The 16215-nt window shown below is 44.7% G+C and overlaps 1 protein-coding gene across 4 annotated transcripts in view; it reads left to right on the top strand.

The window, feature by feature from the left end:
* The window catches only part of NRDC (nardilysin convertase), a 2107381-nt gene that overhangs the window by 149111 nt on the left and 1942055 nt on the right, over positions 1-16215 (top strand). For all 4 annotated transcript variants that reach the window (XM_086952436.1, XM_086952435.1, XM_086952433.1 and 1 more), the window contains one exon: positions 11548-11629. In XM_086952436.1, coding sequence (XP_086808562.1) covers positions 11548-11629 — 82 coding nt within the window. The remainder of the gene's footprint in view (positions 1-11547; positions 11630-16215) is intronic.

Genomic DNA, 16215 nt, shown 5'->3' with positions numbered 1-16215 from the left:
TTGTCGAACATTTCAATCCACTCATCCCATTCTATGCTTTGATTGCCAGGTTGGCTAAGAAAATGAGGAGGACAAGATACTGCTGAAATATCAAGAGCTGTGACATCCATAATGAGTCACTATTGTAAGTAGGTTATAGAAATAAGCACAAGTATCTTAGCGGTGTATGTTCATTTAACCTCCTAATAATGGAGTGTTGCTGGCCAAAAGAGGATGTAATCCGTCAAATGAACTGGTTATGGGAACCTTGGCTTATAATAGATGATCGCTTACCACACACCTTTGTACATACATGTGTTTTCATTACAAACTAGCTGTGAAGTTCGCCGAAAAATATTGCATTTGCAACCTTTGCCCAGTAGATGGCACTGTTCCCCACAGATCTCGCTCTTCGTGTTACTCTAGAAACGTTGCTGGCAAATTTATGTTCCTGACCAGAATCTTGCTACGCACGTGAGATTCCTTCAGATGGTAGTCCCGTCACCTCACGCTTGCCTGCGTTGTGGCTCCTCTTCCCACTCTCTCAGAATAATAGAAGCGCTAATCCCACTCATCTGCTTCGCTACCGGCATTCCGGCTCAAGGTACAGGGACGATTTCAGCCATACACGTAAATTCTATTTATCTGACGCTTTAATCATATCTTGCTGGGCATTATTTTCTTGTCACATAACTCTCCAAACAGTGTTTTTCCGCCGTTACACATGGTCTGACTCAGCAACCTCAACACTGAGGAAAAAAAACTTTCTTTCTGCATATATGTATATACCTGTGCTGTTAAAATGCTTGCTGCATTCTCTGCATGCGTTTTCTCTCCCGAACTACTCGACTTTTCTCTTAAGTACATGCGCTCCGTTACTCAGTGGTTCTGTAGTCCCACATCTAAGGTAGCCCTGATCCAGCAACACGTTGGCTGACACCCCAAATGAAAGGTCGCCTCACAGGAAAATCCGTCTTCATCCAAGTACTTTTTTGCTTTACTTGGTGGTCCTTGAAACTGCACACATGGGTTCTCCGCTGTATGCAGTGTTGTCCACTGACTGAAGATCACTTGTCACCAAGAACATGTTGTAATTCCAACATGACAAGGAGACTGAGAGTGGGGTCAACAGTTTAATGGTCAGGACACACAGCATCAGCGCTCTGCCACCTTCAGTCAGCAGCCGCTCAACTGACAGGCGCGAGCGCACCTCCCACAGAACCTTCGCATGTCAACATTCCACCGTGGCGCGAGGAGCGCATTCACGGTGACAACTGGATTATAACAAAATCCCATAACCATGTAAAGGCTATTCCTTAGATCCCTAAATCCTGTAGTCTGTCGGGGTGATGTACCGTATCAAATGCCTCTGACAAGTCTAACAAAAATGAGTATTGTCGGGACATTAGCGTAAAGTGAGCATTTAATTTTGTCTGTGACCGTAAGCAAGGCTGTCTCAGTGCTGTGAAGAGATCTAAAGCCAGATTGAGAGCTGGCTAATAGCCTGTTAGTCTCAAGATACGTTCTCAGTTGATGATTGATATATTTTTCCAATAATTTAGCCAACAAAGGGAGGAAGGAAATAGGGATGTAGTTAGCTAGAGCTGTGGATAACATTTTTTTTAACAGGCCTGATCAAGGCTGCCTTCCAGTCTAAGGGTACTTTCCCAGAAGTAATTGGTAGATTAATTTGGGAACAGATTTGTGGTGCCAATTAAGAAGCAAGATTCAACTGGACTGTGGGAGGGCCGACATCTGAAGGAGAGCTAGACTTTATAGAGCTTAGAAGGTTGAAGGTAACTTCTGGGGAGATTACTGTAGGAAGGTACCTCCTGACTATGGTTGCCCCCAACTTTTTTCCCTGTGTTTTAGCTGGTTTTTGACATAGTCGACCTGGGGCCCTGCCAATCAGGACCCCAGGCCTACTGCTCTCTCTCTAAAATGGATTCCATGTACCTTAGGTACATTTCCAATTGGTACTGGGCCACCTTATCAGACCCTGTAACTCAGGGCATAGGTGTACCCAGGGCCTACCAGGGGCTGAAGCATGTATTATGCCACCCCTGGCTGGCCTCCTAAATTTGACACAACTGGCTGCATGACAGCTGGGGCAAAGTCGTGTAATCACCCTTTGCTGTAGATATAGTATACCTATATCTAACCCTAAAAATGGACACACAGATTCCTATCAGTCACTCCTATGGCAGGCCTTGACAATCCTGAAGGCAGAGTGCTTGGAATCGTGTGAGATGGTGCTCTGGCATGAGCTGAGCCTGTCTGCAGCTTGCGGAACCAAGTCCTAATAGCTGTTCCATGATAACGCATACCATATACTCTTAAGTGCATTATAATCCTCGCGGTTAAATGCTATCTTTGGTATTGCTTTATCAAAACATGTCGAGTAAGGTGTCATACGAATTGGAATACTAACCCCTCGCCAATTCTGGCGACGGGGTTAGCATTCCACCCTTCTAGAGGGACACGACATGTATGTAACTGTGAACCCCGGTTAAAGTTAAGCGAAGCCTCAGCTCCACAAAATGGATGCTGCCACCACAGTCACGAGTCTGACCTCCTGCTGCTGGGAGTCCTTCCAGCGAGGAGAGCCTGGACAAAGGGTTTCCTGTCAGGGGCGGTGCTAGCACCTTCCCAGACAGGGTTTTGCGTATCCTGGGTAGGCAGGGCTTTACAGGAAGGTGACTGCTGAGTGGCACCCCGGTGCTCACTACGCATAGGCCGGTCAGAACCAGTTCCAGGGGCACACCAGCCCCTGGCCTGGGGAAAGTCCGGCATGGGAGAGGGGTGTAACCACCCCCCTCCTAGTCCCACCCATAGGCAGGACCTAGTCACCGGGTCAGCCCCTTTTCTTAGTATAAAGATAGGAGCGGGCCCCCTGTTCAAATTAGATCATCTTTGGAATCAAGACACGACTTTCTGCGAAAGGACATCAAGATTTCTTCTTCAAGATTCTCCCTTGTGACTAAGGAGTAGTCACCCTGCATCCGCCGGCACCATCAAGAACACTGCGGTCTGCTGCAAGTCCTTCCTCAGGAATCCGACAACACAGCTCGACGAGACCCGGCTTCCCTGGCACCTCTGACCTCTACTCACCTCTACAGCCAAGCTGAGAACCGTGAGTGCGACGAGACCTCGAGGGACCGACGATCGCGAAGACTGCACGACTTCTTCACAACAAGCCCGCCTAGTGTCCCTCTGGTGAGTGCTTTGGGGTCCGAGAAGCCCCGACCCTGAGCAGCTCCAGCACCGAAGATCAGCCCTCCAGCATCTCCACGATCTGCGTGGGGCCCTTCTGCTTTTTGCTGCTCACCGCGTTGTTTGGCTACTAGCCCGCTGGCTTGTGGCCTTCTGAACGACGCCAGACGACATCACTGCTGCTGGTCTGGTTGCTCCAGACTGGCCCTTGCTCCCTTCCAAGAGAGGAGCACCCCGGACCCTCCTGGTCCACTCCAGACGCCATTTTAGGTCCACAGCGTGGGCTTGAATTTGCCAAGGCTTTGTTGCCCAATCCTGGGTCCAGCGACGCCGACAGCTTCATCCATCGTGGGACAGCTCGCTCCTCCATCCTGGTCGCCGACAACGCCTCCTGGTCCGTGAGATCTGCAGAGCACAGCGTCGCCCCCTCACCTAGTCGAGGTGACTACCATCCGGTGCCCTCCTGGTGCCAACTGACTACTGGCTAGTAGTCACGAACTTGGTCCCCTCTGCTTTCAGGTGTCATCTCTCTTCAAGATCCAGGCTTGGATCACTTCGAACTCTCTTCAACTGGTCGCCTGCCAGCATCTTTCTTCCAGGCTCCTGGTCCGTCTACGAGGATTCCCGACGTCTTTTGAGACATATGCAGCTGCAGCCCCTGGGCTAGGTAACTTCGGCATTTCGGTGCCCCAGCATAGCCTCACTATCCAAGGGTCAGAATCCACTTTCGTTTTCTTCCTACCAGGTCGGGTTCGCCCGAGAACACTAACTCTGTGAAATCTAGCTACCATAGACTTTGTCCCGCATCACGCGTGAGAGTGCACACTCTGCACCCGAGTCCCCTAGGCCTCCTAGAAGTAATCTGAAGATTCTATAGTCAAGACCTAGCGATTCCAAAGCCTATTAGTACTGTACTTACCTGCTAGTAATTTTGCATTCCACTTTCAGAGTATATGGTTTTCCGTGCCCCTCGGGCATTTGTATATACTGTGCTAACTTAAGTATTTTCGTAAGAGTTTTGTTTTGTGCTTAGTACCCTGTCCTCATAAAGAGTACAGGGCTGTTGTGATCCTAATAAATACACTGTTTATTTTCATAACACTTGTGTGGTGTCCTTTCACTTGGTGTTCAAGGGATAGATGTGTGGTATAACAGCTGGCTTAACACGCCCTCTCGAGTCTTTAGCCTTAGACTGCTCGTATCCACGCTACTAGGATAGCTGGTCTAGAAGGTTGACTTGCAACCAATCATCAATAAGGGTTGTCTGGACTGATACATAGTGATCACTAGACAGACCCTCCAGGATATCGCGATTTCGCGGTTTGCCGCGAAATCGGCACTTTTGTTAAAATGCTGCGATTTTCACAAAAGTGCCCGCGAAATCGGCATTTCTGTAAAAATCCCGGTATTTTTACAAAAGATAATCCATGCCTGGGGGGTCTGATTGGTCTCGAGTCGTTCATTTGATTTCCTCGGGCGCACTGCTTTGTTTGGAGACATTAGATTGTTACTGGAAATGTATCTTTTCTTCAAAATTGCTGAACATAACCACAGATGTGTCGTGTTTTTTTGTTGTGGTCAAGAAAGTAACACCACTGCCCATATTTTATGTAAATATTTCAGGCTAACAGTTCATTTTATTGATCCTGCAAGAGTGGTATGACGTTTCTTTTTCTTCCGAAGCCCGCCCTGCTCTGACTCCTGAGAACTGCCCCTCGGTGTCTGATTTCCATGAATGTGGCGGCCTCTCTTCATCTCCCGGGCCGAGGAGATCCCTATTTATTGGCAGTGTTAGGGGGGGTAGGCGGGAGGGAGGCTGTCAACCGGATCGGGCTTTAATATACAAACTGATGAAGTCAGACTGCTGAACACACCTAGAGGGCCGTTAACAAAGACCCCACCATAGGCCTTGTAGCCGGGATTTTCTTTTACATGTATGAGAATATTAACAAATTAATATCAAGACGCTGTCATTAAAGAACCAGTATTACCTTTTTTCATGTAAAATTATTGATAAAAAGGATATTGCACATTAAAATCATTTTATCATAACACGGATGTAGTGTGTGGAACCCTTTGCACTTAGGGCAGACGCTGCACAAATTTAAAACATGTTTTCTTTAAGTGAATTAATTACCCTGTGGAGTCATGCAGAAGACATGCCTCAGTTACAAAGTTCTTAGCAGTCCAAAGTCCTTCTCCTGGAGCATGACGGCTAGGTTTGGAGATTCTCAAATCAGTCTCCAAGTACTTCAACGAATACAACACGGTCCTAGATCTCCCGGAGAGCCGCAGAGGCAAAATGTATGCATGGGGAATTCCAACCGATAGGAAAAACTAACTTATGTAAATGTAGTGCAAATTTGCATTTGCACATTTAACTTGTATTCTCCATATCGAACAAATTTGCGCAACATTACCACACATTTCTTCTGCCTTTGGCTTGTGTGAAGGCGATGTGCCGTTCTCAGTTCACATCAAAGATGCAATTAGTGCAGCATCTTAGATGAAACTCAGAATATTTCTGCATTATAATATATTTACTAATACGCCACAGCCCAAAAATGACATTCATAACATTCACAGTGTTCCCATCCCCATTAATTTGGATTCGTGGGGTGTAGGCTTTGCAAACGTAAAAGGCTTTTGTATTCATGGGCCCACACATGCAAGTCTTTTAAGTCTTTTAAGTCTACCTGCAAGAGATCTGTGAATAACCACCACCCTTCTTAAAAGCGAGCCAGCCTAGCATGTGCTGATTTCCTTTATTTCTTTGGATTAACTGAACACTAATCATCCCCCGTAGCTATTAGTGGTTCATGGACCCTCTGCCCCCAGCCCTCAGCAACCTGACGAGGTTTGAAGTGCTCTGTAAAGTCAATACATTGATTGATTGATGGAGAGGTTTTGCTTGGCTTTGCTTGGACCTGCCCCGGAGCAGGATTTTCTGTTTTTAGGTATACAGCTTGTAAATTTCATAGTAAAAATGAGCAAGAAAATCTGGCTCATTTCCATTGGTTGTCAACTGTTTAGTACTTAATTGAGTTGCAATGTTTTATTCCACAAGCATATGTTGGTTGTTCTGGAGTGATGACATGTACAGTCAGGCCATGCTCTTGGTGTTTTCCTGGCTCAATGTTACAAGATGAAGACTAAAATCACAGTAGTAGCACCTATTCTTATCATATTGTCTATTTACCTATCCTCGTACTGCTTTCTGACGTTTCTTTAGGGGAGTTGTGCCTCTCCCCACTTACGAGGATTTTACTAAGATTGTCATTATGCTGATAAAGTTATTGGGTATTGTCTTTTAGGGAAGATAGCTGTGCGTGCCCAAGTACCACCCTATACTCCTAGCCACATCACTGCATACGATTTTGCAGGTGGGGTGCCCACAAAGCAAGCTGCACTGTCACTGAATACTTATTTTATTTACATATATTTAAATAGTGTGCACCAGATGCCTGAATTGCTTCTAGGGGCAGACAGAAAAGAGAAGGATGCAAAAAAGTGTGGAACATGTTCTTGAAGAGATGTGTTTCCAGCAGTTTCTTAAAAGTGAGCAGGTTGTTTGCATTGCACAGGTGTGGGGATTGGTAGGGGTGGGCAGCTACTTAGACGAGACTTCTGGATTTGCCATTGGACTTGGGAATGCATAAGGAGTTCTGCATGTTGGAGTTTAGGGGTTAGGAGAGGGTGCATTCACAGTACACATATAGCTGCAGAGAACCGAAAGTGCACCGTGCATCACGTCGAGGCATAAGTAGGGCTGTGAGCCAAAGGGTGTGCATCACGGTGGACTCGGGTGAACTCTGAATTTGACATCTCGCTCAGTCACGCCATCACCTACTCCAGGTCTGGTTCGACAACAAGCAGAGCACGCACTTCAAGAGACCAATGGTGCGGAATGTCCAACGACGTCACGCCCCAGGAATACTTCACCACTTCATTTCCCCACGACCAGCACCAGGATTTGACGCGTTGAGAATTCCCAAACCATATCCAGAGATACACTCTAATATCTGTACATGCTTTTCGAGGGAAACAAAGTGTCTACATTGTAATTAAACCAAATATACATAGCTTCATGTTGTTAAATAACTAAAAAAGCGAAGATATCTGTGTTTGTTGTAGGAAAAATGGCCAAATAAAATGCCGCAAAATTGCCGCTAAATTTCCATATTTGTGCCGCTAAAGTTCCATTTTTGTGCCGCTAAATTTGCGAATCCATGCCGCTATATCCTGGGGGGTCTGACTAGAACAGTGAGCACTGCATATCAGGCCAACTTCTCACAATTACCTTGAAATTACATAAGCTAATGGGAGAGTCAGTAAGAGGAGAAGGGGTTGCAGGCCTCTCATGTGGCTCAGGAGTGATAGGAGAGAAGTTTAGGCAAATCTCCTTGATTTTGCCCTCAAAATGAGTATGCGAGTATTATTCCAGATTTGTTCCATGTTTTGCTCTGCAGACAGAACCGTTAAAGAAATTGTTGAGACCTGGAGAACAATTTGTGTGGGAACAAGAGCTGTCAGCTTTTGATAATTTGAAAGAGTCCATCATTAAGGCGCCCGTTCTTCAGCCTTATGGAGACAGTAGTCCCTCCGTTGTTACGGTTGATGCTAGTGCAATTGGTTTAGGGGCCATGTTGAGTTAGCTAGATGAAGGAAAGGCAAACATAATAATAGCTTTTGCCTCTAGGAGACTTTCAGAAGCAGAGAAGAACTATAGCACTACATAGAGGGGAAGCATTAGCATGTCTTTGGGCTGCTCGACATTTTGCCTCATACTTGTTGGGCAAAGAATTCACTTTAGTCAGGAACCTCAAATCTTTGGTTTTACTTTTGATTGAGAAACAGCTGGGTAATGATAGCCAAAGCTTGATCAGGCTACTGTCCAAAAGGTAGGACTATAAATTTTAAAGTCCAGCACAAACCTGGGGTGAAGAAGTGCAGGGCAGATTATCTAGATGTGCATCCAATTGTGATGTTTTGAAGAATTCCAACTTAGAGGCAGAATTGGTGGTGGGGTTGGTTGGTTGGTGTGTCAGTTACTGAGAAGGTGATTACATTACAGGATTGGAAGTCAGTTGTGGAGATGGATCTATGTATGAAGAAACTTCTGGAAGCATTCACTCTGGGATGGCCCAGGGAAGGTGCAGTACCCAATGAACTAAGTCTTCAGCAAAGAAAAGGAGTTAATTGAGCGTAGAAGATGGTTCGATTTTGCAGGGGAGGCTGCTGATGCCACCTGGTATGTTGAGATCCAAATTAGTTAGTTTGGCTCATCAGGGTCACACTGGAGTGACGGGAACTAGGACGAGGTTAATACTGTACTATTAGTGGCCAGGAATGGATATGGATGTTCTCAGCAGGTGTACATAATGTACTAGGGTAGATAAATAGTTATGCACAAGCAATAACCCATTATGTTCGATTGAGTTCCCTGAATTACCCGGGAAGAAATTGGGAATGGACTTCATTGGCCCCATGAACAGCTTGGGTGAGAATTTACGGTTTGATGTGGTGGTAGTGGATTATTATTCCAAGTGGGTTGCATTCAAATCTTTTAGGGAACCAAACACAAGTATTGTCATCCATGTTTGAAAAGGTTTGTTTTACTGTGAAGAAGTACCTTTCAATTTTGATCAGACAATGGGGTGGAGTTCAAGTGCAGTCAAATGCAGAGTTTTATGGAAGATCAAGGAATTAAACCGCTCACCATCGCCTTGTACAGCACACAAGGGAACGGCATGGTGGAAAGGGTTAACCGTATGATTAAGGAGACTATACGGTTGGCAGTTTCCTCTGGGTTGAATGTTGAAGAAAGTAACAGGATTTAGAGCTACCATATTAGCCCAAATGCTACTGCTGGTATTCCTCCTTTTGTGGCTATTGAGGGGAAGGGGTTCTTTTAACTGTTCATCTCCGCTGTGGGTGGTTTAAAGAACAGTGGTGAGTGGGGATTCTTGGACTTGTCCAACACTGTAAAAGTCCAAACCAAGGTGAAAGTACAATAAATGAGGAGTAGGGAAAGATATGATCTTTTAAAAAAATTAGGTGGATTTTCAAGTTGGGGGATCACGTAAGAGTGAGGAAACTGTGGAGTGTCGAGATCAAGTAAAAGTAAGAAAACCGTGGAGAGAGACTTCTCAAAATGTTTTCCTACAATCACAGTGAAGGAAGTTTCCAAACACTCTGTCAAGGTTGAGGAAAGTAAATGGAGGAACAAAAGAGATATGGCCAATGTAAGGAGCAAAGTGGTAGCAAAACTTGTTAGAAACATAACTCCAACCATATGTACTCGTGCTGTCATCTCTTGACTATTGTAACGGCTTATTCATCAACGCCCAAGCAAGAGTGACCAACAAAATGCAGACCATCCAGAATGCTGCAGCCCGCCTCTTGTCTGGAATCCCAAAGTTCTCACCAATCTCTGAGACTATAAGACACCTGCATTGGCTTAAGATTCGAAAAAGGATCAAGTTTAAAGCGCTGTGCATACTCTATAAAGCACTGCACAACTCTGGTCCACATTTTCTGAAATCCCATCTCAGATACCAGTCCTCCATAAGGTCGCTCCGATCTAACAACCTTAAAATCCTTCAAATACCACAAACAAAAACAGTTAACTGGGGTGATAGACGCTTCCTTGTGGCAGCTCCCAGGTTATGGAACTCACTGCCAGCTTCCATCAAAGACAGCCCATCCCTGATGCATTTCCGCAGAAAGATAAAGACCTGGCTGTTTGATCAAGAATAGTTAGCGGCCTAACCTCGGGAATACATTCAAAGTTTCTAGCGCTGAGACGCCTACGGGCAATTGTACGCGCTGTATAAATCTCAAAAATAAATAAATAAATACTTCCACACACCTGAGAAGGTGAGGATGTATATTGGCGATGTAGGAATGGAGGCAATTTTTGGTTCATCTATTCCCAGAGATCTGGGGTTCAATCCAATAAGGTTGCTGCACACAACTAGAAGAGAAGTTGTCAAACCTAAGCATTTGGAGGACAGTTTTGGACTGATTTTGATGAATTATATTATGCCTTTCTTTTTCGTACTTTCTATTTGCATTAACCCCCCTTAACGTTACTCTGTTGCAGGTAATGTCAGCCATATAAATTCCTCTTGTAATAATTACGTTGACTATGTATTTTTACTCATGGTTATTTAATTAGCCCTTAACCCTATTCTTCTGTTGCAGGTAAAGTTAGCCATATTATTTCTCTTGTTTTTAATTGTTAGACATTCATTTTTACTCTTAGTTCTGTATAGTTGTTTTGTTTATTCTTGATGGTTTGTTAAGGAGGGAGATGTGCTATGTATTGGGGAGGGCGGTGGAGAACGTGAGTTAGAATGTGGGATTGTTGCCTGGGAATGGGAATTCATGGGAGGCAGTTGGGACAGTGAAGGTGAGAAGGGAGGACGGTGTGTGTTGTGGCTACGAATACAATTAATGGAAACTTAACCGACTGCTGTGTGCTCTGTCATCACACTAAAGTACAGAAGGTATGTTTTGTGTGAGATTTCATATTTTCTTTAGGATTTCTTTTTATGGAGCATTCACCCATTAACGAACTATTCCATCTATTTGGTGCCATTACGTTGTGCCTACAGTATTCAACACCAAGCCAATCAAATGTCATGAGATGACAATATTTAGAAGACCATTAGTTAGGCATTCATCTGCAGCCAGTAACAGCTGTTATTTACCTACTCAGTAGGTCAATGCCTGAGCCCCAGTTAAGGGTACATAACTGGCCGGGGGAGAGGAGGGTGCGAGCCGGCGCTTTGGGGGGATGATGGGCAGTTAACAGCTGTTATTGTCGTAAAAGTATGGGCAATAAGGCTATTGGCATTCACCCCACCACCACCAAAAATAAGGTGTGGTGCGGTAAATAGATCAAAAATACCTGAATGATTTAGAAAAAAAAATGCTCCCTTCTCCCATTCTTCTCCCTCACCATCTTCTGAATCATCGGATTCATGCGTGGATGTTCGGGCTTTTTCCCCTCATTTGGTGAGATGGAAGCCGAAACAGCCACAGGAAATATACAAAAATGTAAATCTTTTTCAACATTTCTTTGGCTGATAAGGCGTTTCTCTCTGCAAAAGTAAGGGGAGGGGCCCGTATAGCTGTGGGGGACATTCTGCCTCGGAAGAGGCGGAGGGAGACTGCATTGTTTTTGACTTTATATTACTTTTAAGCAGTTGTGAGTGTGATTATCAACCTGCCAGTGTTGCCTTGGTCAAAAGCATGTTTTATTTATTTATTTTTTCCCTAGTCAGCTGCTGCCTTGTGTGTTGCCTTGGTCAAAAGCATGTTTTATTTATTTATTTATTTTTTCCCTAGTCAGCTGCTGCCTTGTGTGTCGGAGTCGGAAGCTTCAGCGATCCAGAGGATTTACCTGGATTGGCACATTTCTTAGAGCATAGTGAGTAGCTGCCTCATACTTTGCATGATTATTCTTTTTGTGTTTTATCAAATTGCTCCGTACAAGAGTAATAGTGATGAGTGTTACCACCTGTAAAGGCAAAAAATAAAACAAGGTTCATTTCAAAATCAAAGTAGACATCCATATAGGCATAAAGAGGTACATCTTTGTAGATTCTTGTAAGGTTCTCTTGAAAAGGCTGAAACATTAAGGCCTGAAATACGGCTCCTGTAAACTGGAGAAAGGATTCAATTTTTTCTAATTATTTTAATTTTTTCTGACTTGAACAGCATGAAAACATATTCCATAGCATCCATAACCATGTACACGTATCAAACACTTTTTCCATTTGATGTGTATCGTCTGCACGCCCTCTTTGTGTTCGTAAAAAACATGTTCATCTGTCGCCACCCATTGCGGTCTGAGCAGTGTTCAGGTGTTGCTGTATCAATTATCTTTGTCTCATTCATTGTGGGATGCTGCAAGCCCCTTCCTTGTCATATTTCCAAGAATGAGTTCCAGTCCCACAACATCTGTGTACCCACTTGAGCACACATAACCCCTTTGTTTTCCCTATACAGTCTTTTCTGCTGTAGGTTCTATTACTGTGCTCATCATTCCTACCCTCTTCGTCAGATCCTTTTCTGCTTTCTCATTCCTCTTAACCCAGCTCATTTGTAGCTCTTCTGCTAGGGACCATTCCAACACGTCTTTAGGTTTAGTGGGGCTGCGGGTGACTGACTGCCACCTCCATATTCATGTCAGTCTGAGCCTTGCACCACTTCTGCCCAGTATTCAGATACTATTCTGCAAGTCCAAGTCATACGCAGAAATGTAGCCTCTCTGTCTCTACACTTACTTCAGGCTGGGAATCTGTCTGGATATATGTTGTGTAGTCTGCAAGGAATGATATCTGCACAGTGCAGATAATTGGATCTGATATTGCTAGCAACGTTTTACACCTGCCTACAGATTTTTTCCCCCGTTCCGTATCCGTCAATTGCTCTTGTAGGTCATTATCATATGACTGTCTCCCTTTTAGTAGGAGTTGTTTCCTTTTGGCGTTCAAAGAGCAACGCCAGTATATGTCCTTATACCGTTTCTAGCAGAATCTTCAGTGTTACTAAGGTAATCGGCGTGCTGGAAATTTTGTCCAGTTCTCCCTCGTTGTTTATTTAGCTTAGCAAATTGGAAACTGCCCTGGTTCAAATCATACACCTCCTGTGCCTCCACGAAAGTGATAAATCTGTTCCTAGTGTACGTGCCCCCCAGTATTTTTCTTTTTGTGTTCAAAAGTTTTTTATTCGGAGCATATAAGGTATACAGCTGAGCAAAAAATATTAACAGAATAAAGGATACACACATATAGGGTAAATGAAACAATAATAAACAGTAATAAAAGCTGTTATATGGGAAATACAAAAGAGTTGTGTCTGTAATTGACAGTAATTGACAGTAACTTAAGTAAATTAAATAAAACAGAGTTTTACATTACATTGAGCATACAGGTATGCATAGGGAGAGTTGCATCTATTGTTACATGACGGTAGGTATACATAGTCATAGAGAGATGAAGTGATGAGGTTACCACTACAGCGTGTTAAGTAGGAAGGTGGAAGAACGGGAAGGTCTTGGGACTGACATGTATCAAGGAGGTTTGTGTAGATCAAAGTATTCATCTAGCGAGGCCCAAAGTTTTCTGAGTGGCGGGCACCACGGGGTTGAGGCGAGGGCTATGTTGTCAGCTCCTCTTAAGTTGGTGACCCAGTTAAGCCAATGGGGGAAAGAAGCTTTGTTTGTGCTTTTCCAATTATTGAGTATGATTTTAACCGCAGCCGTCAGCAATAGGTCAAGTAGGGCTTTATCATTATCATTGAGTGTGGCGGCTTTGGCGAAGCCGAAGACAAGAGTTGAGAATTCCCTTGGGAGGGTGATATGTAGGGCTTTTGATATGAGATCAAAGATTCTGTCCCAATAGGAGGTGACGCATGGGCACCTAAAGATTAAGTGTTCAAGGTCCCCTCCTTCACCATTGCAGTTCCAGCACTTGTCGTCGTCCCTGATTTTGTGGAGAAAGAGCCTCCTAGGGGTCCAGAAGGCCTTATGAAGTAGCCAGAACTTGGTTTGTGAGAGTGTAGGGCTTATTTTGTGGCGAGTGGTGGACTCCCAGGTTCTGGCCCACTCTGCCTCTGAGGTGGGTATGGTTGAGAACGAGTCCCAATAGAGCTGGAGTGGTTTGGTTAGGGGGGACATTTGTGGGCGAATAAGCTTATATATTCTAGAGACTTGGTGGCCGAGCTTGTTAAGTGAAGTGAGGAATCCAGGGAGGGAGGGGGTGACGTCCTTCAGGTCCGCTTTCGCTAGGGCTACTTTATGTGTAAAAAGTTGTAGAATTCTATATAGTGTAGAAGGAATCTGTCCTGCAGGTCACTGAAGGTGAAAGGTAGGGAATTTTCGGCGAGTTGGTGGGGGAAGATTATACCTCTGTCTATCCAGGAAGAGTAGTCCAGGGGTTTCCCTTTGTATGTTAAGGCGGTATTGTGCCAGAGCGACTCCCAGTTTGAATGCCGGAATAGATATGGTAAGTGTTTGCTAACTTGGAGAAGAGCCATTTTGGTGTTTTTGAAGATAGGGCCCGCGCCTAACTTGGGACTGAGTTTAACGGTGAGCAAGGCGCAGGGGTCGAGACCTCGTAGTATGGACCTTTCTACAGAGAGCCACACTGGGGTATACTCAGTCTGTGGGGTTAGCCAGTACGATCCTTGTTTTGCCAGAAAAGCAATTCGATATAATTTGAAGTCCGCCAGGTTAACTCCCCCTAAACTTTTATCTAATCGTAGTTTCTTTAAGCTAATTCTGGCTTTCTTGCCCTGCCATAAAAAGGAGGAAATCAGTTTGTCTAATTTACTGTGGAATTCTTTGGCAAGCATAAGGGGAAGCATTGTGATAAGGTAGTTGACTAAGGGGGATATCATAATTTTTATGGTTTCTATACGACCCCACCAGGTGATGAACCGGGGGGACTAGCCGTCAAGCAGTCGTTTGATTTTGGCCAGGGTCGTGGTCTCATTATGTTTAAGGGTACTCAGAAGGTCATCGGTAAATTCTATCCCCAAGTATTTAATCACGCTTGTTTGCCAAGTCAGACCCGACTCGCCTAACACTTCCCTAGGGGTGTGGACATTTAGAGGTTTTACCTCGGATTTATCTCTATTTTATTTGTAACCGGATAGGGAGGAGTATTTATCAATCGAGGACATAAGCCCCTCGATGGAGTTAGCAGGGTCTTCCGTTGTAATTAAGATGTCATCTGCATACGCTGCTAACTTAACCCGTGTGTCCCCGAAGGAAACACCCGCAGTGTCTTTATTATTTTTGATGTCTGTGAGGAGGGGTTCAAGGGCTAGGAGGAAAAGAGCTGGGGAGAGAGGGCACCCTTGTCTGGTTCCCTGGTGGAGTCGGAATGGTTCGGAAAGGGTGCCGTTTATAGCTATCCTGGCCGATGGGGCAGAGTATAGGGCCATCACCATTTTGGCAAAGGAGTCGCCGAGGTTGAATGAATGCATGCAATGCCGGAGGAAGGACCATGAGACCTTGTCAAAGGCCTTTTCCGCGTCCAAGGTTATCGCTACATTTGGGACGGAAGAGGCCTTTGCTTTCTCCAGAAGGTGGCACAGCAGTCTAGTGTTGTCGTTTGACATCCGGTGTTTTAGCAAGCCAAACTGCGAGGGGCTAATTAGTTTGTGGAGGATGGAGTTTAGTCTGGTCGCTAATATTTTTGCATATATTTTACAATCAAGGTTTATCAGAGAGATGGGACGGTAATTTTTAGTGAGGAGGGGGTCTTTGGGTATTACTATGATCGTCGCTTCACTCATTGATGGGGAAACACTGCCGCTGGACGCTGTGGAGTTAAAAAGGTTAAGGAGCGGAGCGTTAAGTTGATTTGTGAAGGCCTTATAGAATGACGCCGTGAAGCCGTCCGGTCCGGGGGCCTTATTATTCTTTAGTGTGGTAATTGCTGCCCTGATCTCTGCGCTAGTAACTGGGGAACCTAGGTGAGTCATATCTGTTTCTGAGAGTTTGGGGAGTTGAAGCGATTCAAGGTAGGCAGTGCAAGCTGATTCATCTAGTGGTTTGTCATTTTTGTATAAGTCTTCGTAAAATGATTTGAACGTGTCGAGGATACTAGAGTGTTGTTTCTAGAGTCTTTAATGGACGTTATGGTGGACAATTTCTGTTTGTTTGAGATAGGAGGCTAGCAATTTCCCTGCTTTGTTGCCCTCGCATAGTTTTAGGGCCTTGAAACGGTTGATCCATACCCCCGCTCGTTTGCTGGTGATAGTGTTGTATTCGTACTTTTTTTTGGTTAGTGTTTCCAGGGTCTTATTGTCCAGAGGGTTGGACTTATGTTGGGATTCTAGAGCTCTGACCTGTTGTTCTAGGGAATCTAGTTCTTTATTTAGCGACTTGTTCGTCTTGGCTCTGATGTTGATGATGACCCCTCGGATTGTGGCTTTCAGAGTATCCCACAAGGTATTTGGTGTAGTGTCGTGGGTGTCATTTAAGGTTAGGTATTCATCAAT

Source organism: Lissotriton vulgaris, chromosome 1_1 (assembly GCF_964263255.1).
Source record: "Lissotriton vulgaris chromosome 1_1, aLisVul1.2, whole genome shotgun sequence".
NCBI lineage: Eukaryota > Metazoa > Chordata > Amphibia > Caudata > Salamandridae > Lissotriton > Lissotriton vulgaris.
This window is presented reverse-complemented; position numbering and strand designations above follow the sequence as displayed.